Source organism: Microcaecilia unicolor, chromosome 6 (assembly GCF_901765095.1).
Source record: "Microcaecilia unicolor chromosome 6, aMicUni1.1, whole genome shotgun sequence".
Lineage (NCBI taxonomy): Eukaryota > Metazoa > Chordata > Amphibia > Gymnophiona > Siphonopidae > Microcaecilia > Microcaecilia unicolor.
In genome coordinates, this window is record NC_044036.1 from 273,131,430 (window position 1) to 273,150,560 (window position 19,131).

Here is a 19,131-nt window from a genome sequence, read left to right on the forward strand (position 1 = left end):
GTGCATATGATGGCAAAGTTTGAATAATTCACCTTCAATCTGCAAAAACAGGTTTTACATTTAGAAAATCTTTCTGAAATTATTTAGCACCTCTGTTGGATGTAGGATTCTGATCTGGTACTTTGAACATGAGGATGCCTTTGGTTTAAAGTTATAAAGTATTTTTTTTTAATTGAGAATACTTGGTGTTCAGAAATATTTTGTGTATGATCAGTTTAAAACTTTTTGGGTTCATGCTTTGATAATTTCCCATGTTCTCTTTGTTAGGGATTTCTGGTAGATTGGTAAAGAGATTGCAATCATTGCAAAATGCTGCAGCATGTGTAATCTGTCAGACAAGCAAAGTTGATGGTGATCTCCTCCCCCCTTAATTAAACTTCATTGGTTCATTGGCATGCCTATTAAATTAGGTACTTTTATTTTCTGGATTTTTCACGGGCTAGCTTTGGCATATATGGATTATTTGTTATTTCCCATTTTAAGAAAATGTTTACGTTAGCAGGATCATTTTGATTTGGTTAAAGTTAAATTTAGCAAAATGCACTCTAACTGTTCTGTATCAGGCAGCTTTTCCTGGAAGACAATAAGTTGCAAGATCACAGACAACATGGTTTTACCAAAGGGAAATCGTGCCAAACGAATCTCATTGAATTCTTTGATTGGGTGACAGGAGAATTGAATCAGGGTCGAGCTATAGACGCAATCTACTTAGATTTCAGCAAAGCTTTTGACACGGTTCCCCACAGGAGGCTCTTAAATAAACTGGATGGGCTGAAGATAGGACCCGAAGTGGTGAACTGGATTAGGAACTGGTTGACGGACAGATGCCAGAGGGTGGTGGTTAATGGAATTTGCTTGGAGGAGGGAAAGGTAAGTAGTGGAGTGCCTCAAGGATCAGTGCTGGGACCAATTCTGTTCAATATATTTGTGAGTGACATTGCCGAAGGGTTAGAAGGTAAAGTTTGCCTATTTGCGGATGATACTAAGATCTGTAACAAAGTGGACATCCGGGAGGGAGTGGAAAACATGGAAAATGATCTGAGGAAGCTAGAAGAATGATCTAAGGTTTGGCAATTAAAATTCAATGCGAAGAAATGCAAAGTGATGCACTTAGGGAGTAGAAATCCACGGGAGACGTATGTGTTTGGCGGTGAGAGTCTGATAGCTACTGACGGGGAGAGGGATCTTGGGGTGATAGTATCTGAGGATTTGAAGGCGTTGAAACAGTGTGACAAGGCAGTGGCCATAGCTAGAAGGTTGTTAGGCTGTATAGAGAGAGGTGTGACCAGCAGAAGAAAGGGGGTGTTGATGCCCCTGTATAAGTCGTTGGTGAGGCCCCACCTGGAGTATTGTGTTCAGTTTTGGAGGCCGTATCTTGCAAAGGATGTAAAAAGAATTGAAGTGGTGCAAAGAAAAGCTACGTGAATGGTATGGGATTTGCGTTACAAGACGTATGAGGAGAGACTTCCTGACTTAAACATGTATACTCTGGAGGAAAGGAGAAACGGGTGATATGATACAGACGTTCAAATATTTGAAAGGTATTAATCCACAAACGAACCTTTTCCGGAGATGCAAAGGTGGTAGAACGATAGGACATGAAATGAGATTGAAGGGGGGCAGACTCAAGAAAAACGTCAGGAAGTATTTTTTCACGGAGAGAGTAGTGGATGCTTGGAATGCCCTCCCGCGGGAGGTGGTGGAAAAGAAAACGGTAACAGAATTCAAACATGCGTGGGATAAACATAAAGGAATCCTGTTCAGAAGGAATGGATCCTCAGGAGCTTAGCCGAGATTGGGTGGCAGAGCCGGTGGTGGGAGGCAGGGCTGGTGGTTGGGAGGCGGGGATAGTGCTGGGCAGACTTATACGGTCTGTGCCAGGACTGGTGGTTGGGAGGCGGGGATAGTGCTGGGCGGACTTTATATACAGTCTGTGCCCTGAAGAGGACAGGTACAAATCAAGGTATACACAAAAAGTAGCACACATGAGTTTATCTTGTTGGGCAGACTGGATGGACCGTGCAGGTCTTTTTCTGCCATCATCTACTATGTTACTATGTTATTATGTTTTGTTTGGAATTCTCTCCCACTGGAAGTCAGAATCTGATCAAATTATAATATTTTGAAATAGATTAAAAACTTCCCTCTTTTGAAAGTTGTTTAGCTAAGAGTATGTCCTGTATTTTATTGTTTCATTGTTTTTTGTTTTCTTTTCTGTGAAAGGTTAAGTAATATTTGGTTGAAATTTGAGATTAGTTGAATTTGGTTTTGATGATTTAGAAATGTAGGTTTTATAATGTTACTATTGTAATTCCTACCGTTGTGCTAGTTCTTCTTTTTTTGTAAGACTGCCTTGAACTAATTATTTGGGTCCTGGTGATATACAAGGATCAATATTGTATTGTATTATATTCCCCCCAACCATAATCTGTGAATGCTCCTCTGTCTTGATCGGGTTCTATTGCAGAAATCCTGCAACCCCGACTTAAATGTTTATAGCAGCATATGCACTACAGACTTGGAGGCCAATGCAGAAAGCTATCATGAGCAGAAGTATGCTGTTACTGTGGGGTGTATGCCACCTTACTGGGCGTACGATACACAAAGGGCTTCAGCGCAGAGATTAATTCATGCAGTACACATGAGCGAACAGTATATTAAAATGAATGGTAATGAGGCCATTAGGTGGTCTTCCACAATGCACAGAAGTAAATGGAGGATTTTAATGCTCTCACAAAGCAAGAAATTCACTGCCAGGTCAGAAGCATTATAGAAGGGTTATTTGAGAGGATTCAGTGCTTGTTTGTGCATTTACTGCCACTTTTTTTTTGTATATCTGAGACCATAATAAGTACCTGCAACTTTAAAAAGACAGAGTAGAAGGTAACAGTTCTGTGTGTGTGCTCAAAAAAGCAAGTACCAGTGCACATCTGCATATCAGCTGAAATGTTGTTTGGCCCATAGATATCAGCTTTGCAAAAATTTGTGAGGCTAATATTTATGCGCAGAATAACATGTGCGGATATGTGCTGGCACTTTGATTTCTTCGGATGTGCAAACTATGAAGGCACCCTTACTTCAGAACCTTTTCTGCGCATGTGCCTGGTGGGCTTTCCTTGATTAGTGTGCGAGTTCTACTCTGTTTTACGTCTCATTTGTTTACTGCATTGCCACGGAATATTTTTTAATTGATCTAGCAGTAGAAGCTGCACGCTCATCCATTGGCACGCAGCCCTACTCTGTGGCTTTCTACATTGGCCTCTTAAATAGGAAAAACTTGCAACAGAGTCCATCTGTAGGTCTAGAAAACATTTGGGTTAGTGTGAATTAGTGTAATTGAGCATACCTCTAATGCCAGGATGGGATCGTGAATGTGAAGCACTTGGGAAATTTATTTCACTGGTAACATTGCTCAAATTAAAAACCATCTTTAGAACGTGGATGTGAGGTTTCGCTGCATGTATTATGTTTCAACTTCAATTATGCTAAGTGTTATGAAATTCAGTAGGGTGATTTAATCTGCTGTGAAAATGAGCTTGCAGAGAAACGCAATAATGGAGTGATAATAGGCCAGTTCCCCCCACCCCCTCTCTCTTTATTGATGGGTTTGTTGAGAGAGAGAAGATTTTAGACCCATTGACAGAATCTTGCCTTTTCCTCCTTTGCTCAACATGGCGTAAGAATCGAGGGTGACCTAGTTTATTCTTTCTTCGGATCCACTACGGTACTCCATGTTTTGCAAAGTTTCACCCAAAGATGAGTGCGCTAAAAATAAAAATGCCCTATCAGTGAGGGTATAATAATAATGCATGACACTTTTATCCCACATGTACCATCATAATTCAGTGTGGCTAACAAAAGCTCCAGGAATGGTACATACCAGTAGTCAACTGACTACAATTAAAACTCACCTAATTCACATTTAAAACTTTTCTAAAAAATAAAGTTTTCAGTAATTTCCAGAAAACCAAATAATTAGATTGCATTCTAAGATCAACTGGTAATACATTCCAGTGGCTAGCTGCTAAATATGCAAATGTACCAGCAAAAGCATTTTTGTACACCTGTTTTGGATCTGGATATTGTAATGTCAAAAAACCCACCTAAATCCAGTCTGTTGTATTTAAGGTTGGGGTGAATAAGTAAATCCCAGGCCTCTTTACTGAAGCCTCTGACCCTTGCTTTAAGGAAGCAGTTCTGTAAGTGGGCATCTCCTTTTAAGCATACCAGTGCCGCAATGTGAAGGCCTATTCTATCGTGGCATCTTGGTGCCTGAATTCCGTGTTAGAATACTAGCGTAACCCAGCATTGGCACGCCTAAATGTACACACCTGCATTTAGACTAGCCATAGACCTAGTGTAACTGCAGATGCATAAATGTGGTAAGGGCGTGTGTTAGAAGTGTAGCCAGGTTGAAGGCGCGGGGGGAGTGGACTGCTGCCGACTCGTATTTTAAATGCGACAGATCGTGTGAAAAATAGGCACCGGTGCCATTGGAAGTTCGTTTGGGGGAGCAGCCACTCTCCTGGTGACCCACCTAGCTATGCCTCTGGCGTGTGTAACTAGGAGCTCCATGCATGTGTATGCCCTCATGCATTCATGCGCCCTTACAGAATAGAACTCAGTGTCTGGCTAGCACGTAAATGTATAAGTTTACCCTTACTCATAAAAATGCTAGTATTCTGTAAACATATGCATACGAGTGGTGTATAAATGTAGACGTCCTGTTAGAGGATTGCCATTTTAGAGGGTAATCTTATAAATTAGTAGGCACCTAGTTTGGAACTATTTTAAAGCAGAAGCGCCTTTAAAATGCACCCATATAGATTGACATCTGCTCAGGAATAGAAGTAAATGTATGTGAGTGACATACCTGTGTGTTTCATAAACTATGCATGTATTTGTGACACTACCCAAATTCTTAGCAAAAATTTAAGGCAGGTCTTGAAATGCCTTTTCAAAACAATAGATTTCAGGGGCACTTTTACTAAAGCTTAGTGTGCATTAATGGATATTAGCGTGCGCCAAATGCCATGTGGCCCATAGATGTAAAATAGGATGTAATATAGTTCCCTAGCTATGTGGGGTGGCAGCGATGCTTGGACTGCAATGCATAGGGCTGCAGAACTGTTAGTCTGTCTATCCTATTATGATAAAATGACAATTTTAATAGTAACGTAGTAGGTGATGGCAGATAAAGACCTCAACAGTCTATCCAGTCTGCCCGACAGTCACACTCATTAGCAATTCATGATTGAACCAACAATGAATGAGGTATAAAAATACTTGATCCAGGTCTTTCTTGGCCATTTTGGGACATAACTGTAAACTGCATAGATATACTTGATATTCCACGTATCAAGGTCAAATAAACTTGAAACTAGGCCTCTGAACATACATAAAAGTACATGCCTTCTTGTCACTGCACATATTTAACGTACATGTGGGGTAATCTTATAAACAACCTTTTGCACAAGTAAAATGGAGTTTACCCATGGAAAAAGCTTTATACAAGTACACACTAAGGACCAGATCCAGTAAATGGTGCTCAAATTTGGATGCCAGAAAAAAATCGATGCCCAGCATTATTCTATAACAGGATTTCCAGGTTGAATGCCCTTTAGAGAATAGCACGTAGAACTGATTCCCGTTCCCACAGTGGGCACCAGATGTTAAGCCTGCTGATACCAGGTGTAATTCCTGGCACCCAATTTGGGAACGTATCCACAGTATGTTCAAATTTCCAGAATACCCCTGACATGGCCATTCCCTTTTGGGTTGCACACTGAGATTTGTGTGTGCAGTTTTATAGAAAAGTGCGTAGCAAAAGGAATGAACAAATCCAATTTATTGACGTTATTTGGCTCATTACCCAATTTAGTTACATGCAAATTTGAGCGTCTTTTGTGGAATCCGGGGTCAGTGTTCAGTCTTGCTTGGACATAGTCATTGTCAATATGGTTTCACATGTATGGGTGTGTTTTTTCATATTACAAAATTTCTGCTAGAAATTTGCATCTGGGTCACTGGATAACCACGTTGGTGAACAGGGTCACAACTGGCACTCTGATGATTGCCAACTGGCTTCAAAGTGTGAAAAACTGATGCTGGTACAGGTGTTGAACATGACTTTTAGAATTTTTTTTTTTTTAACAGAAGAAATAGCATTCAGGAAGAGACGGCTTTGCATTAAATTCATTCCCAGAGATTCAACAGAAGCTGCTATTTGTGACATTCGAATCTTGGGCAGATCCAAGCAGGCTCCTCCTCAGTACACATTTATAGGGTAAGTGCTTGAAATCGGCTGAAATGTGCTGTAAGTGGCCTGCAGCTGATCACAGGTATCTGCTCTATGGACTTAACCATGGGTGTTTTGCATGAGATGACCGTGTGCAGGGCTGGTCTTAACAATTGTGGAGTTCTGTGCAGACCCCTGGCTCCTTGCCTAGCTCCACCCATTTTTCACAAGATGTTTAATTTTTTTTTTCTTTTTTACGTACGTGCAGTGCCAGGGTCCCCCCCCTCCCCAGCCTCCAGGGCCCTGCCTTCTCCCATTCCCCGAGCCTCAGGGTGCCATGCCCTCCCTTCCCCACCAATCCTCAGGGTGCCCTCCTCAAACCTACATTAATGCAATGCACTCTGGTGGTCTAATGGCCTCTTCAGGGCAGGAAAGAACCCCACTGTTCTCTGGCCGCTACTGCTACTCTGATCGCTGCTGCTGTTTTTTCAAAATGGCTAACGAGACTTCAAGTGGCAACCATTTTTGACCACCAGTGTAAGTTGTGTTAAGGTAGGTTTGGGGTGGGCCATGGGGCCCCTGGGAGTGGTGTGGCTACTCATGCCACTCTTGCCTAAGACTGGCCCAGCCAGTTCGTGATCAGATTTTCTCATTAGAGAATCATGTGTACCATTTAGTCTGAGATGGGACTGCCTTATCTGCTTTCTTATCTGTCCACTTAGCTATTCGTGTATCGGCTCTGAATCTGGCAGTTGCCTGCATAACTATCATTCTCCGAGGACAAGCAGGCTGCTCGTTCTCACTGATGGGTTGACGTCCTCGGCAGCCCCCTCCATCGGAAAGTTTACTAGCAAAGGCCTTTGCTAGTCCTCGCGCGCCCATGCGCGGCCGTCTTCCCGCCCGAAACCGGCTCGAGCCGGCCAGTCTTCTTTCGTCCGCGCTCGGTACGGTCGTGTTACGCCGTTCGTGCCCCAGAGAGTCGACCTCGCGCGTCCTTTTCGACGTGTTTTTTGCTGTTTTTTTCCTTGAAAAAGTTCGGGAAGCGCTCCGGTACTGTTCCGGAAGACCCTTTCGGGTTTTCTGCCCTTCCCGTATTTCTCAGTTTTTGCCCCGTAAGTTTTCTTTCGTTGTCGGGGTAGGCCTCTTTTGGCCTCGGTCGAGATTTTTCTCCCTCTAAATTTTGGTGCTTCAATTTTCGCCATTTCGGCGTGATTTTTCCGCCCATGACATCGAAGCCTTCCAGCGGCTTCAAGAAGTGCACCCAGTGCGCCCGGGTAATCTCGCTCACTGATAGGCACTCTGCGTGTCTTCAGTGTCTAGGGGCCCAGCACCGCCCTCAGAACTGCAGTCTGTGTTCCCTGTTACAAAGGCGGACTCAGGTAGCGAGATTAGCCCAGTGGAACGTTTTGTTCTCGGGCTCTTCGTCGGCATTGGCACCGGAGGCATCGAGTGCATCGACGTCGTCAGCGTCCGGACCATCTTCCTTGGCTGCCGCTCCATCGACTGCATCGAGGCATCGGACCTCTGCATCGGCGCCGAGGCATCGGGCGACTGCATCGACGTCGGTGGTACCGAGACTTCGTCTGCTGATGTCGTCGGACGGAGGTGCATCGTCAGGAGTGCAGGTGAGGGCTGTCCATTCCCCTGCTGGTGGCGGTGAGCCTTCGGGTGGGTCTCCTCCTACCCTGAGGGCTCCTGCGGTACAGCCCCCCCGGGATCGACCCTCTTCGGTCTCGGCCCCGAGGAAGCGACGGATGGATTCTACGTCCTCCTCGTCGGTGCCGGGGAGCTCCGGTGACATGTTTCGGAAGAAGTCGAAGAAGCATCGACACCGGTCTCCTCCCCATGTCGGCACCGAGAGCTCTGGGTCGCCGAGGGATTCGGCACCCAGCAGGCATCGGCACCGAGAGGACCGCTCACCCTCTGTTCAGGAGGTGTCGATGCGCTCCACTCTGGACAGCCCGGAACAGCCTCCTCGCCCGGAACAGGTTCTGACGTCGACGCCTGCATCGACCTCTCAGCCTTTCTCTGCAGCCGCTCCAAACGAGAGCCTCCGGGCCGTTCTCCCAGAGATTCTGGGAGAGCTGTTGCGCCCTACCCCTCCGGTACCGGCGGTGCTTGCGCCTCCGGTACCGTCGAGCGTGGCGCCGGCTGGCCCATCGCCCAGGTTGAGGTCCCCGACGTCGGTACCGCGTGCGGTGCCGACAGCGGCCACCTCCCAGGAAGGCTCCCCGACTACGTCGGCGGAGGGAGCTTCGCCGATGCGGGCGAGGGAGTCTACCTCTCGACGCCCCCACCGTGGACGGGGTTCCACCGAGTCGAGCAGGGCGAGGTTGCAGACGCAGGTTCGTGAACTTGTGTCTGACACCGAGGGTGAGGCCTCGTGGGAGGAAGAGGAGGACCCCAGATATTTCTCTGACGAGGAGTCTGAGGGTCTTCCTTCTGATCCCACTCCCTCTCCTGAGAGACAGCTTTCTCCTCCCGAGAGTCTGTCTTTTGCTTCCTTTGTCCGGGAGATGTCTACGGCCATCCCCTTCTCGGTGGTTGTGGAGGACGAGCCCAGGGCTGAAATGTTTGAGCTCCTGGACTATCCTTCTCCACCTAAGGAAGCGTCCACTGTTCCCTTGCACCATGTCCTAAAAAAGACATTGCTTGCGAACTGGACCAAGCCACTAAGTAATCCCCACATTCCCAAGAAGATTGAGTCCCAGTACCGGATCCATGGGGACCCAGAGCTGATGCGCACTCAGTTGCCTCATGACTCTGGAGTTGTGGATCTGGCCCTAAAGAAGGCTAAGAGTTCTAGGGAGCATGCTTCGGCGCCCCCGGGCAAAGACCCTAGAACCTTAGACTCCTTTGGGAGGAAGGCCTACCATTCTTCTATGCTTGTGGCCAAGATCCAGTCTTACCAGCTCTACACGAGCATACACATGCGGAACAATGTGCGGCAGTTGGCGGGCTTGGTTGATGCTCTTCCCCCTGAGCAAGCCAAGCCTTTTCAGGAGGTGGTCAGGCAGCTGAAGGCGTGCAGAAAATTCCTGGCCAGAGGAGTTTATGACACTTTTGATGTTGCGTCCAGGGCCGCTGCTCAAGGTGTGGTGATGCGCAGGCTCTCATGGCTGCGTGCCGCCGACCTGGAGAATAGACTCCAGCAGCGGATTGCGGACTCGCCTTGCCGTGCGGACAACATTTTTGGAGAAAAAGTCGAGCAGGTGGTAGAGTCTCTCCACCAGCGGGACACCGCATTCGACAAGTTCTCCCGCCGGCAGCCTTCAGCCTCTACCTCTACAGGTAGACGATTTTTCGGGGGAAGGAAGACTGGTCCCTATGCTTCTGGTAAGCGTAGATACAATCCTCCTTCCCGACAGCCTGCGGCCCAGGCTAAGCCCCAGCGCGCTCGCTCTCGTCAGCAGCGTGCGCCTCAGCAAGGCCCCGCGGCTCCCCAGCAAAAGCAAGGGGCGAGCTTTTGACTGGCTCCAGCAGAGCATAGCCGACATCCAAGTGTCAGTGCCGGGCGACCTGCCGGTCGGGGGGAGGTTGAAAGCTTTTCACCAAAGGTGGCCTCTCATAACCTCCGATCAGTGGGTTCTCCAAATAGTCCGGCAGGGATACACCCTCAATTTGGCCTCAAAACCTCCAAATTGTCCACCGGGAGCTCAGTCTTACAGCTTCCAGCACAAGCAGGTACTTGCAGAGGAACTCTCCGCCCTTCTCAGCGCCAATGCGGTCGAGCCCGTGCCATCCGGGCAAGAAGGGCTGGGATTCTATTCCAGGTACTTCCTTGTGGAAAAGAAAACAGGGGGGATGCGTCCCATCCTAGACCTAAGGGCCCTGAACAAATATCTCGTAAAAGAAAAGTTCAGGATGCTTTCCCTGGGCACCCTTCTCCTCATGATTCAGCAAAACGATTGGCTATGCTCTCTGGACTTGGGATGCCTACACACACATCCCGATACTGCCAGCTCACAGACAGTATCTGCGATTTCAGTTGGGCACACGCCACTTCCAGTACTGTGTGCTACCCTTTGGACTCGCCTCTGCGCCCAGGGTGTTCACAAAGTGCCTAGCTGTGGTAGCAGCGGCACTTCGCAGGCTGGGGGTGCACGTGTTCCCATATCTCGACGATTGGCTGGTGAAGAACACATCCGAGGCAGGAGCCCTGCAGTCCATGCAGATGACTATTCGCCTCCTGGAGCTACTGGGGTTTGTGATAAATTACCCAAAGTCCCATCTTCTCCCTGTGCAGAAACTCGAATTCATAGGAGCCCTGCTGGATTCTCGGACAGCTCGCGCCTATCTTCCAGAGGCGAGAGCCAACAACTTGTTGTCCCTCGTCTCGCGGGTGCGTGCGTCCCAGCAGATCACAGCTCGGCAGATGTTGAGATTGCTGGGCCACATGGCCTCCACAGTTCATGTGACTCCCATGGCCCGCCTCCACATGAGATCTGCTCAATGGACCCTAGCCTCCCAGTGGTATCAGGCCGCTGGGGGTCTAGAGGACGTGATCCACCTGTCCACGAGTTTTCTCAAATCCCTGTATTGGTGGACGATTTGCTCCAATTTGACTCTGGGACGTCCCTTCCAAATTCCTCAGCCACAAAAAGTGCTGACCACGGATGCGTCTCTCCTGGGATGGGGAGCTCATGTCGATGGGCTTCACACCCAAGGAAGTTGGTCCCTCCAAGAACGCGATCTACAGATCAATCTTCTGGAGTTGCGAGCGATCTGGAACGCTCTGAAGGCTTTCAGAGATCGGCTGTCCCACCAAATTATCCAAATTCAGACAGACAACCAGGTTGCCATGTACTATGTCAACAAGCAGGGGGGCACCGGATCTCGCCCCCTGTGTCAGGAAGCCGTCAGCATGTGGCTCTGGGCCCGCCGTCTCGGCATGGTGCTCCAAGCCACATATCTGGCAGGCGTAAACAACAGTCTGGCCGACAGACTGAGCCGGATTATGCAACCTCACGAGTGGTCGCTCAACTCCAGAGTGGTGCGCCAGATCTTCCAAGCGTGGGGCACCCCCTTGGTGGATCTCTTCGCATCTCGAGTGAACCACAAAGTCCCTCAGTTCTGTTCCAGGCTTCAGGCCCCCGGCAGACTAGCATCGGATGCCTTCCTCCTGGATTGGGGGGAGGGCCTGCTGTATGCTTATCCTCCCATCCCTCTGGTGGGGAGGACTTTGTTGAAACTCAAGCAAGACCATGATTCTGATTGCTCCTTTTTGGCCGCGTCAGATCTGGTTCCCCCTTCTTCTGGAGTTATCCTCCGAAGAACCGTGGAGATTGGAGTGTTTTCCGACCCTCATCACACAGGACGAGGGGGCGCTTCTGCATCCCAACCTCCAGTCTCTGGCTCTCACGGCCTGGATGTTGAGGGCGTAGACTTTGCCTCTTTGGGTCTGTCAGAGGGTGTCTCCCGTATCTTGCTTGCTTCCAGGAAAGACTCCACTAAGAGAAGTTACTTCTTCCATTGGAGGAGGTTTGCCGTCTGGTGTGACAGCAAGGCCCTAGATCCTCGCTCTTGTCCTACACAGACCCTGCTTGAATACCTTCTGCACTTGTCTGAGTCTGGTCTCAAGACCAACTCTGTAAGGGTTCACCTTAGTGCAATCAGTGCATACCATTACCGTGTGGAAGGTAAGCCGATCTCAGGACAGCCTTTAGTTGTTCGCTTCATGAGAGGTTTGCTTTTGTCAAAGCCCCCTGTCAAGCCTCCTACAGTGTCATGGGATATCAATGTCGTTCTCACCCAGCTGATGAAACCTCCTTTTGAGCCACTGAATTCCTGCCATCTGAAGTACTTGACCTGGAAGGTCATTTTCCTGGTGGCAGTTACTTCAGCTCGTAGAGTCAGTGAGCTTCAGGCCCTGGTAGCCCAGGCCCCTTACACCAAATTTCATCATAACAGAGTAGTCCTCCGCACTCACCCTAAGTTCTTGCCAAAGGTCGTGTCGGAGTTCCATCTGAACCAGTCAATTGTCTTGCCAACATTCTTTCCCCGTCCTCATTCCTGCCCTGCTGAACGTCAGCTGCACACATTGGACTGCAAGAGAGCATTGGCCTTCTACCTGGAGCGGACACAGCCCCACAGACAGTCCGCCCAATTGTTTGTTTCTTTTGATCCCAATAGGAGGGGAGTGGCTGTAGGGAAACGCACCATATCCAATTGGCTAGCAGATTGCATTTCCTTCACTTACGCCCAGGCGGGGCTGGCTCTTGAGGGTCATGTCACGGCTCATAATGTTAGAGCCATGGCTGCGTCGGTAGCCCACTTGAAGTCAGCCTCCATTGAAGAAATTTGCAAAGCTGCGACGTGGTCATCTGTCCACACATTCACATCTCATTACTGCCTGCAGCAGGATACCCGACGCGACAGTCTGTTCGGGCAGTCAGTTCTTCAGAACCTGTTTGGGCTTTAGGATCCAACTCCACCCCCCGAGGGCCCTGTTTGTTCTGTTCCAGGCTGCACTCTCAGTTAGTTGGTAAATTTTTTAGGTCAATCTCAGTTATGTCCTCGCCGTTGCGAGGCCCAATTGACCATGGTTGTTGTTTTGAGTGAGCCTGGGGGCTAGGGATACCCCATCAGTGAGAACAAGCAGCCTGCTTGTCCTCGGAGAAAGCGAATGCTACATACCTGTAGAAGGTATTCTCCGAGGACAGCAGGCTGATTGTTCTCACAAACCCGCCCGCCTCCCCTTTGGAGTTGAGTCTTCCCTTGAAGTGTATTGTCTTGCTACATACTGGACTGGCCGGCTCGAGCCGGTTTCGGGCGGGAAGACGGCCGCGCATGCGCGGTGCGCATGGGCGCGCGAGGACTAGCAAAGGCCTTTGCTAGTAAACTTTCCGATGGAGGGGGCTGCCGAGGACTTCAACCCATCAGTGAGAACAATCAGCCTGCTGTCCTCGGAGAATACCTTCTACAGGTATGTAGCATTCGCTATTCCTCCCCAATTCTGCTTGTGGACTGACCTGGCACCATCCATGCAGTGCTGCAACAGTCAGTCAATATTCAGTAGCGCTGCCCAGTTAAGTGCCACTGAATATTGGTAGATGGTTTTTAAGACCTCAATGCTCCAAATAGTGTTGTAAAAAATACCTCCAGAACAGCACAGAATAATGCCCTAATGCTCAACACTAGTGAGATGCAGATATAGGTGCGCTCATAGCATTGGACATTATGGAGTTCGGTGGGAGGATTGTGCTTTGGCACAGGAAGAGTGTGCTTGATGCATGCGCAGAAGAGTTCCGAGGTACATAAGTACATAAGCATCGCCATGCTGGGACAGACCAAAGGTCCATCGAGCCCAGCACCCTGTTTCTGACAGTGGCCAAAAGAACAAACAATTTGTCCCGCCCATCCCAGAAATAGTGGATTATTCCCACGTCCATTCAATAACATTCTATGACCTTTTCCTCCAGTAAGCCGTCCAACCCTTTTTAAAAGTCCTCTAAGTTCGGCTCCTGTGCTCATGCACCCGGTAAAACTCGAACGTGAAGCACACATTGGCGTCTGTTTTCCGTGGCATAAATTTAAGAGTTTTAAGTTTCTTTTAGCTTGGATGCTTATATTTAGACGCAGGAAAGAGACGCCTATGTGTGTTTTCACTTTGTGCGTTAAAATGTTGTTGTTTTTTTTTAGCAAGGGCACTTTAAATTTAGAGGCGGGAAGTGGACGCCAATGTGTGCTTTCACTTGGTCTTCTGTTTCTCACGACCAGCATTTAAGGTCTTGCACAGGCTTCCTTCTGCTTCCCAAAGTAATCAAAACCAGCAGGTTTGCAGAAAGATTCATGAGAGAAGCATGAAAATCATGAGGGATCCTATCTTCCAACACCCTAATGCTTGCTCCAACCTGGTGTTATTTTTTGGAGTAGTAAGGCAGTTTTGTTTCGGGCACTTTTTTCTGAGCATTGGGGAGGAATACAACATGACCTCATTAAGATGAGCTTGACTACATTTGCATGCTATCTGCGTTAGTTCCTGGCGCGCTCGTTTCCCATGCTAGACCAAATTACTTGTGACCTGGATTGGCCACTTTTGGAATCGGGGTACTGGACTAGATGGACCATTGGTCTGACCCAGTATGGCTATTCTTATGTTCTTAGACCTTTCTGAACATTCTGCACAGGTAAATGCGGGGGCTAGTACGGCACTAATGACCTCTAGCGCCTGTGTTTACTTTCGAGCTTCGGGGTCATAGTGAGGTTTATGTGGGCAGGAGCCTCTCCTGTCCCTTTACCCCGCTGAATATTGACCCCATTAAACTGTAGTGGTAGTAGCTGTCAGGAAGTAACTGAAGGTGAGAATCCTGTGAAATAGCAGCCTCTCTGTTACAAGACCCTCAGAGTAAGACTGACAGTGAACGTTTTAATGTGAAGGTAGAGCTGCAGTGAAGAGGGACCCGAGCTAGTAGAGTAGATGACCCAAAGATGCATACATACTGTTCTCAATTATAAAATAACATTACAGTTTCAGTAATGCAGGGATTTGGAAAGCATTTGCTGTAAATCGAGCAAATGAAGAAATGCCTGCTTGCAGTTCATAGTTAATCCTTTTTTTTACTTTCCTGTGGTGCTCTGTATTACTGATTTTAGGATAAGGTGGTAAGTTCGGGGGACCTGTGCAGTCTTCTGAGCACTGAGGCACTAAGCATTTTGCAATGAGCTTGTGCATCTTGCCACAGAGTACCTCTGTCACTTTCCATCTCGGTGATACTCTGGCATGAGAAAGTGTGACATATTCTTGTTTAATTTATATCTCACTGTCCTGAAAGCGACTCGGAGCAGCTTTTAAAAAATCAAAACCTGTAATGCACAAGGTTTCAAAAAATACAAAGGCACTGTAAAAGTTTAAAAAGTTTCTCATTTTATAGTACTTGACTATGTTCTCTATACAAAATAGTGAAACCAGAATCCACCTCTGTTTCCTTCCACTCCAGTGCAACCTTCCCTCCCTTTTTACAGAGGCTTTGGGACATACCATGCGCAAAAGTCTGTACATGTATTCCCTGGAGGTGGTCTTCGCTGGTCTTCTTCCATAATACTCTGGAATACCCTGCTGTGATTGCCTTAGGAACAATGCCTGTTTTATGTACTAATTTTACCTACAGGTTAATTATCTTGCTGATGCTAATGCATTTAAACAGAGAAATATAGAGTATGATGATGACAGGTGAGGGCTATAGGACCCCCCGACTGATTATCTGTTTTTTCCCTTGGTCGTCTGGGGTTCTCTGTACTTAATGTTATGGTTTTCTTGAAATCTGAAACAGTAACAGAATTCAAGGCAACGCTCAGCAATAGTTTTAAACTTTGAAATGAAATTTGCTCTGTTTGCTCAGCAGCACTGATCATTTTTTTGCTTTTTATAAAGGGAGATGAACAATATGGGAATCTGGTATCGAATGGGAAGGGTCCCTCGAGCACAGGAATCATCTCAGCCCACATCACCTTCTTCCCAAACTTCTCCTGCATCTTCTACTCCAGCCCCCAACCTTCCAAGGTAAGGTTCTTGGTTTTATTACATAAATCTTGATCTTCTACACTGGGCTGGCTTGTAAATGCTATACAAGGGGCTTTATAAAAATCCATTGGTCAAAGGACAGAATTGGGGCATCACAATTGCTTAATAGGTATAATGGTTTCCCAGGAATCAAGGCTGTGGCCTCGCGGGCTAAAAAGTGGAGACTTTAGGACTTCCCCTGTTTAGGTTAGGTCCGGGGCAGAGTAAATCAAGGTGGAAGCCAAGCAGAAGCAAGAATTAAATGCGGGACAGGACCATAGATAGAGCAGGAGCCAACCAGGGTGCAGGAATCGGGCCTGAGACAGGAACCAAAAAGTAGTGCAGTATCGAGCATGAAGCAAGTAGAGAAGAATTTTGTGATGAAGCAGTGCAGGGAGCTGTGATTGCAGAAGACGCCGGTGAGGCTGAGTGAAAACAGTGGAACCAGCAAAGGTGTGTGTGGTTGGACTTGTACTGCCATTGATAAGACACACCTCTTGCTGGTCTGGTGGGCTTCTCTTTCTGCCCCTGGTGGTCAGATTCTGTGAGCCACAAGTTCCCAGTCCTTAACCCACAAGGCCGTAGGTTTGATTCCTTGGTAACTTTACAGAAGCATACATTTGAAAGGAATGTTTACTGAAATGCGCTTTTTCAAATCTGTAGAAGTAACAAAAACTATTTTTACATTGTCTGGGCTGGGTTATTGTTTAACATTTATTATGCATTTTTATTGCTTTTTATGTTAACTTTCTCTCTTATAGTGTTAATTGTACAGCTTTGAGTTCTTTTGGAAGGCAGTTTATATGAGTAATAAATAACTGATTTTAATCAGCTATGGAAGCAGATGTAAAGCCCAATTTTTGCATAGGGTGCTTAGTAATCAGAGCATCCAGGTCAGTATGTGTACAGTTCTCAGAATATTTTACAGAAGGTTTTGCTGAAGACAGAGCCTTTTGTAAACCACCTATAAGGACATTGGGTAATAACACAACTTTCAACACGTTCTGTGGGTAGCAGCCATTTTAGAAAGGAAATAGCTAAATAAAAAAGCTGTATCACTTAAACGCTCAAGAGCTGAATTTTGTAAAACTGGACATTCTGGAAGAGCCAATTGGACCAAGTGAAACACATTTTGGGAATTTTTGAGGTGATTTTGAACACAACAGGAGTAAACATAGTTGCCTCTCAATCAGTGTTACAAACTGCAGGTCCAAACAAGCAGCTGACATTTAAATCCCTCTAGAAACTGTGCGTTCTGCATGCATATGGATGGAAATAGTGACTTCCTAAAATAGCTTTCTATGTATGTTGGTGCTTTACAGACTTAAAAGGCACACAAGCCTTCTAAGGACTTTCGGAATTAAGGTTATCATTTTCTTTTATTCATAACATGAAATAAGTGTGTGTAATACTCTCTGAAGCCCCTCCTAGTTACTTCCTCTGTCAGATGAGTAAAACACTTGAATCCATACAATTTCAACCTTTCTCTGTTTTTCTTGTGATTGAATCCTGTTCAGTGCTGTTGAATATCTCCATGATTCATTTTCTCTTCAGAATGCCCAGTGCTATTTGGATTTTGTGCCCTGACCACCCCAATATTAAAGTCGTTCTTTCTTCTACCCAGCCACCAGTTTTACCAGTATGAAAGCTCAGACTTTTCAGAAAAAGTTCAGACTAACACAAGGGTTCTCAACCCCATCCTTGGGCCACACCCAAGATAAATTTGCATGCACTACCTCTGTTGTATGCAGATATGTTCATTGTTGGTATCTTGAAAACCTGATTGGCTAGGTGTGTCTCAGGGGCAGGGATGAGAACTACTGCAAAGCTTTCATTTAGTAAATTCCACCTAACTACACGTGGTGCTTTATGGTTACATGTCATCTATCATACAGTACACTAAAGGACATTGAAAATGTAAATATGAAAAAAAAATTGACTTCATAAAAAGTACCACTCAGCTGGTCTAGAGTCCCACTCACCCTAGGATGATTAGACCAGTATTTTCCAACCAATGTGCTTTCAGTTGTTATTGGGTGTGCCATGGAAAAAGATCAACACAGGCTGTGCTTTCAGCAGCTCACAGTAACCCTACTTACGCAGGAGCTCCTTGAAAGCAGGGAACACTCATATAATGGTAGAAGTAACCTGGACTGGAGTGCTAGGAGCTGGAGTCTTGGAAACAGGTGCCTTTGAAACTGTATACTTAGGAATCTTTGGAGGTAGTGAGGGTATCCCAAGCTTGAGGGTAATGGCAGTGATAAAGTCTTTCAGATTGCACAGAAGTAGGCTTTTCTTATCTAGCAGGGAGAGTAACCCATCCTAAGGTTTTTCCTTTGAGGAAACGTCAAGTAAAGTCTCTCTGAGCTGCCTTTGTAAGGAACTCCTGTGGATGTTCCAGGAATTGCTGGAAGCACTTCATAAGGAAACTCTTTAATTTGGAGAAGCGAGGTTATCCAGTTCCAGGAGGGAGACACGTTGTAGCTTAGTTCCAGGTTTCAAGCTTATACCCCAAACTGTGTGGAATTCTGCCTATTGACATCTGTGTTGCAAGTCCCATAATACATCTTGATAGAGTTGTCAGAAAGTCAGGAGTGGCACAAAATCCAAAATATTAGAGAAGAGCTTATGATTTCACAAGTCTCTTCTCCTTTCCCTACTTTCTTCTTTCCCTGTTTATTCTATTCTATCTAATTTAATTGTAACCGTATCACCGCTGATCTGGGGATAGCCTATCAGTACATTGTAAGCCACGTTGAGCCTGCAAAACTGTGGGAAAAACGTGGGGTATAAATGTGCAAAATAAATAAATTTTAATGTTGCTGTACCTCCACGAAGTGCATGCAACACAAAAAAAAGACAAACAAGGATTACTGAAAGCAAAGAGCCTGACAAGAAGCTGGAATCCTGAGCCATCAAGAAACAAGACAAAAAAAAAAAAAGAAACCAAATGCACTGAGTCAGCAGTGAACTCCAGAGGTTGAGCAGAACTATTCAGACTTGCGCGGGTCACATAATAGTGTGTGTGTTATGGTCATCATGTATACTTTTGCAGTGAATGCTCATTGGGGATATCCTGAAAATCAGAACTGTTTGTGGCCGTTGCTGAGAACCCCAGGATTAGCCTGCACTGGGCTGTTACTCTCTGGCCAATCAGGAAACAGGAATTAAGAATACCAGAGATACAAATCATAACTAGTAATGTGATTGCTAGATCCAGATACATTCCAAGGGACACTGGTTCAAGACTGGCTCATGCCTGACAACTGTTGACTGCACTGGACCAAAACAGAAATTCCAGGGCTTTTTCCTGTTATTTCTGGTTAGAAACAAATGAATTGATGTGGGAAATGTTTCAAACGAACGCATACACCTAGCAATAGGGTAAAGG

The 19,131-nt window shown here is 46.5% G+C and overlaps 1 protein-coding gene across 4 annotated transcripts in view; it reads left to right on the plus strand.

Moving 5' to 3' along the window:
* The window catches only part of MVB12B (multivesicular body subunit 12B), a 313,178-nt gene that overhangs the window by 107,265 nt on the left and 186,782 nt on the right, over positions 1–19,131 (plus strand). For all 4 annotated transcript variants that reach the window (XM_030207471.1, XM_030207469.1, XM_030207472.1 and 1 more), the window contains exons 5-6: positions 6,157–6,286; positions 15,612–15,740. In XM_030207471.1, coding sequence (XP_030063331.1) covers positions 6,157–6,286; positions 15,612–15,740 — 259 coding nt within the window. The remainder of the gene's footprint in view (positions 1–6,156; positions 6,287–15,611; positions 15,741–19,131) is intronic.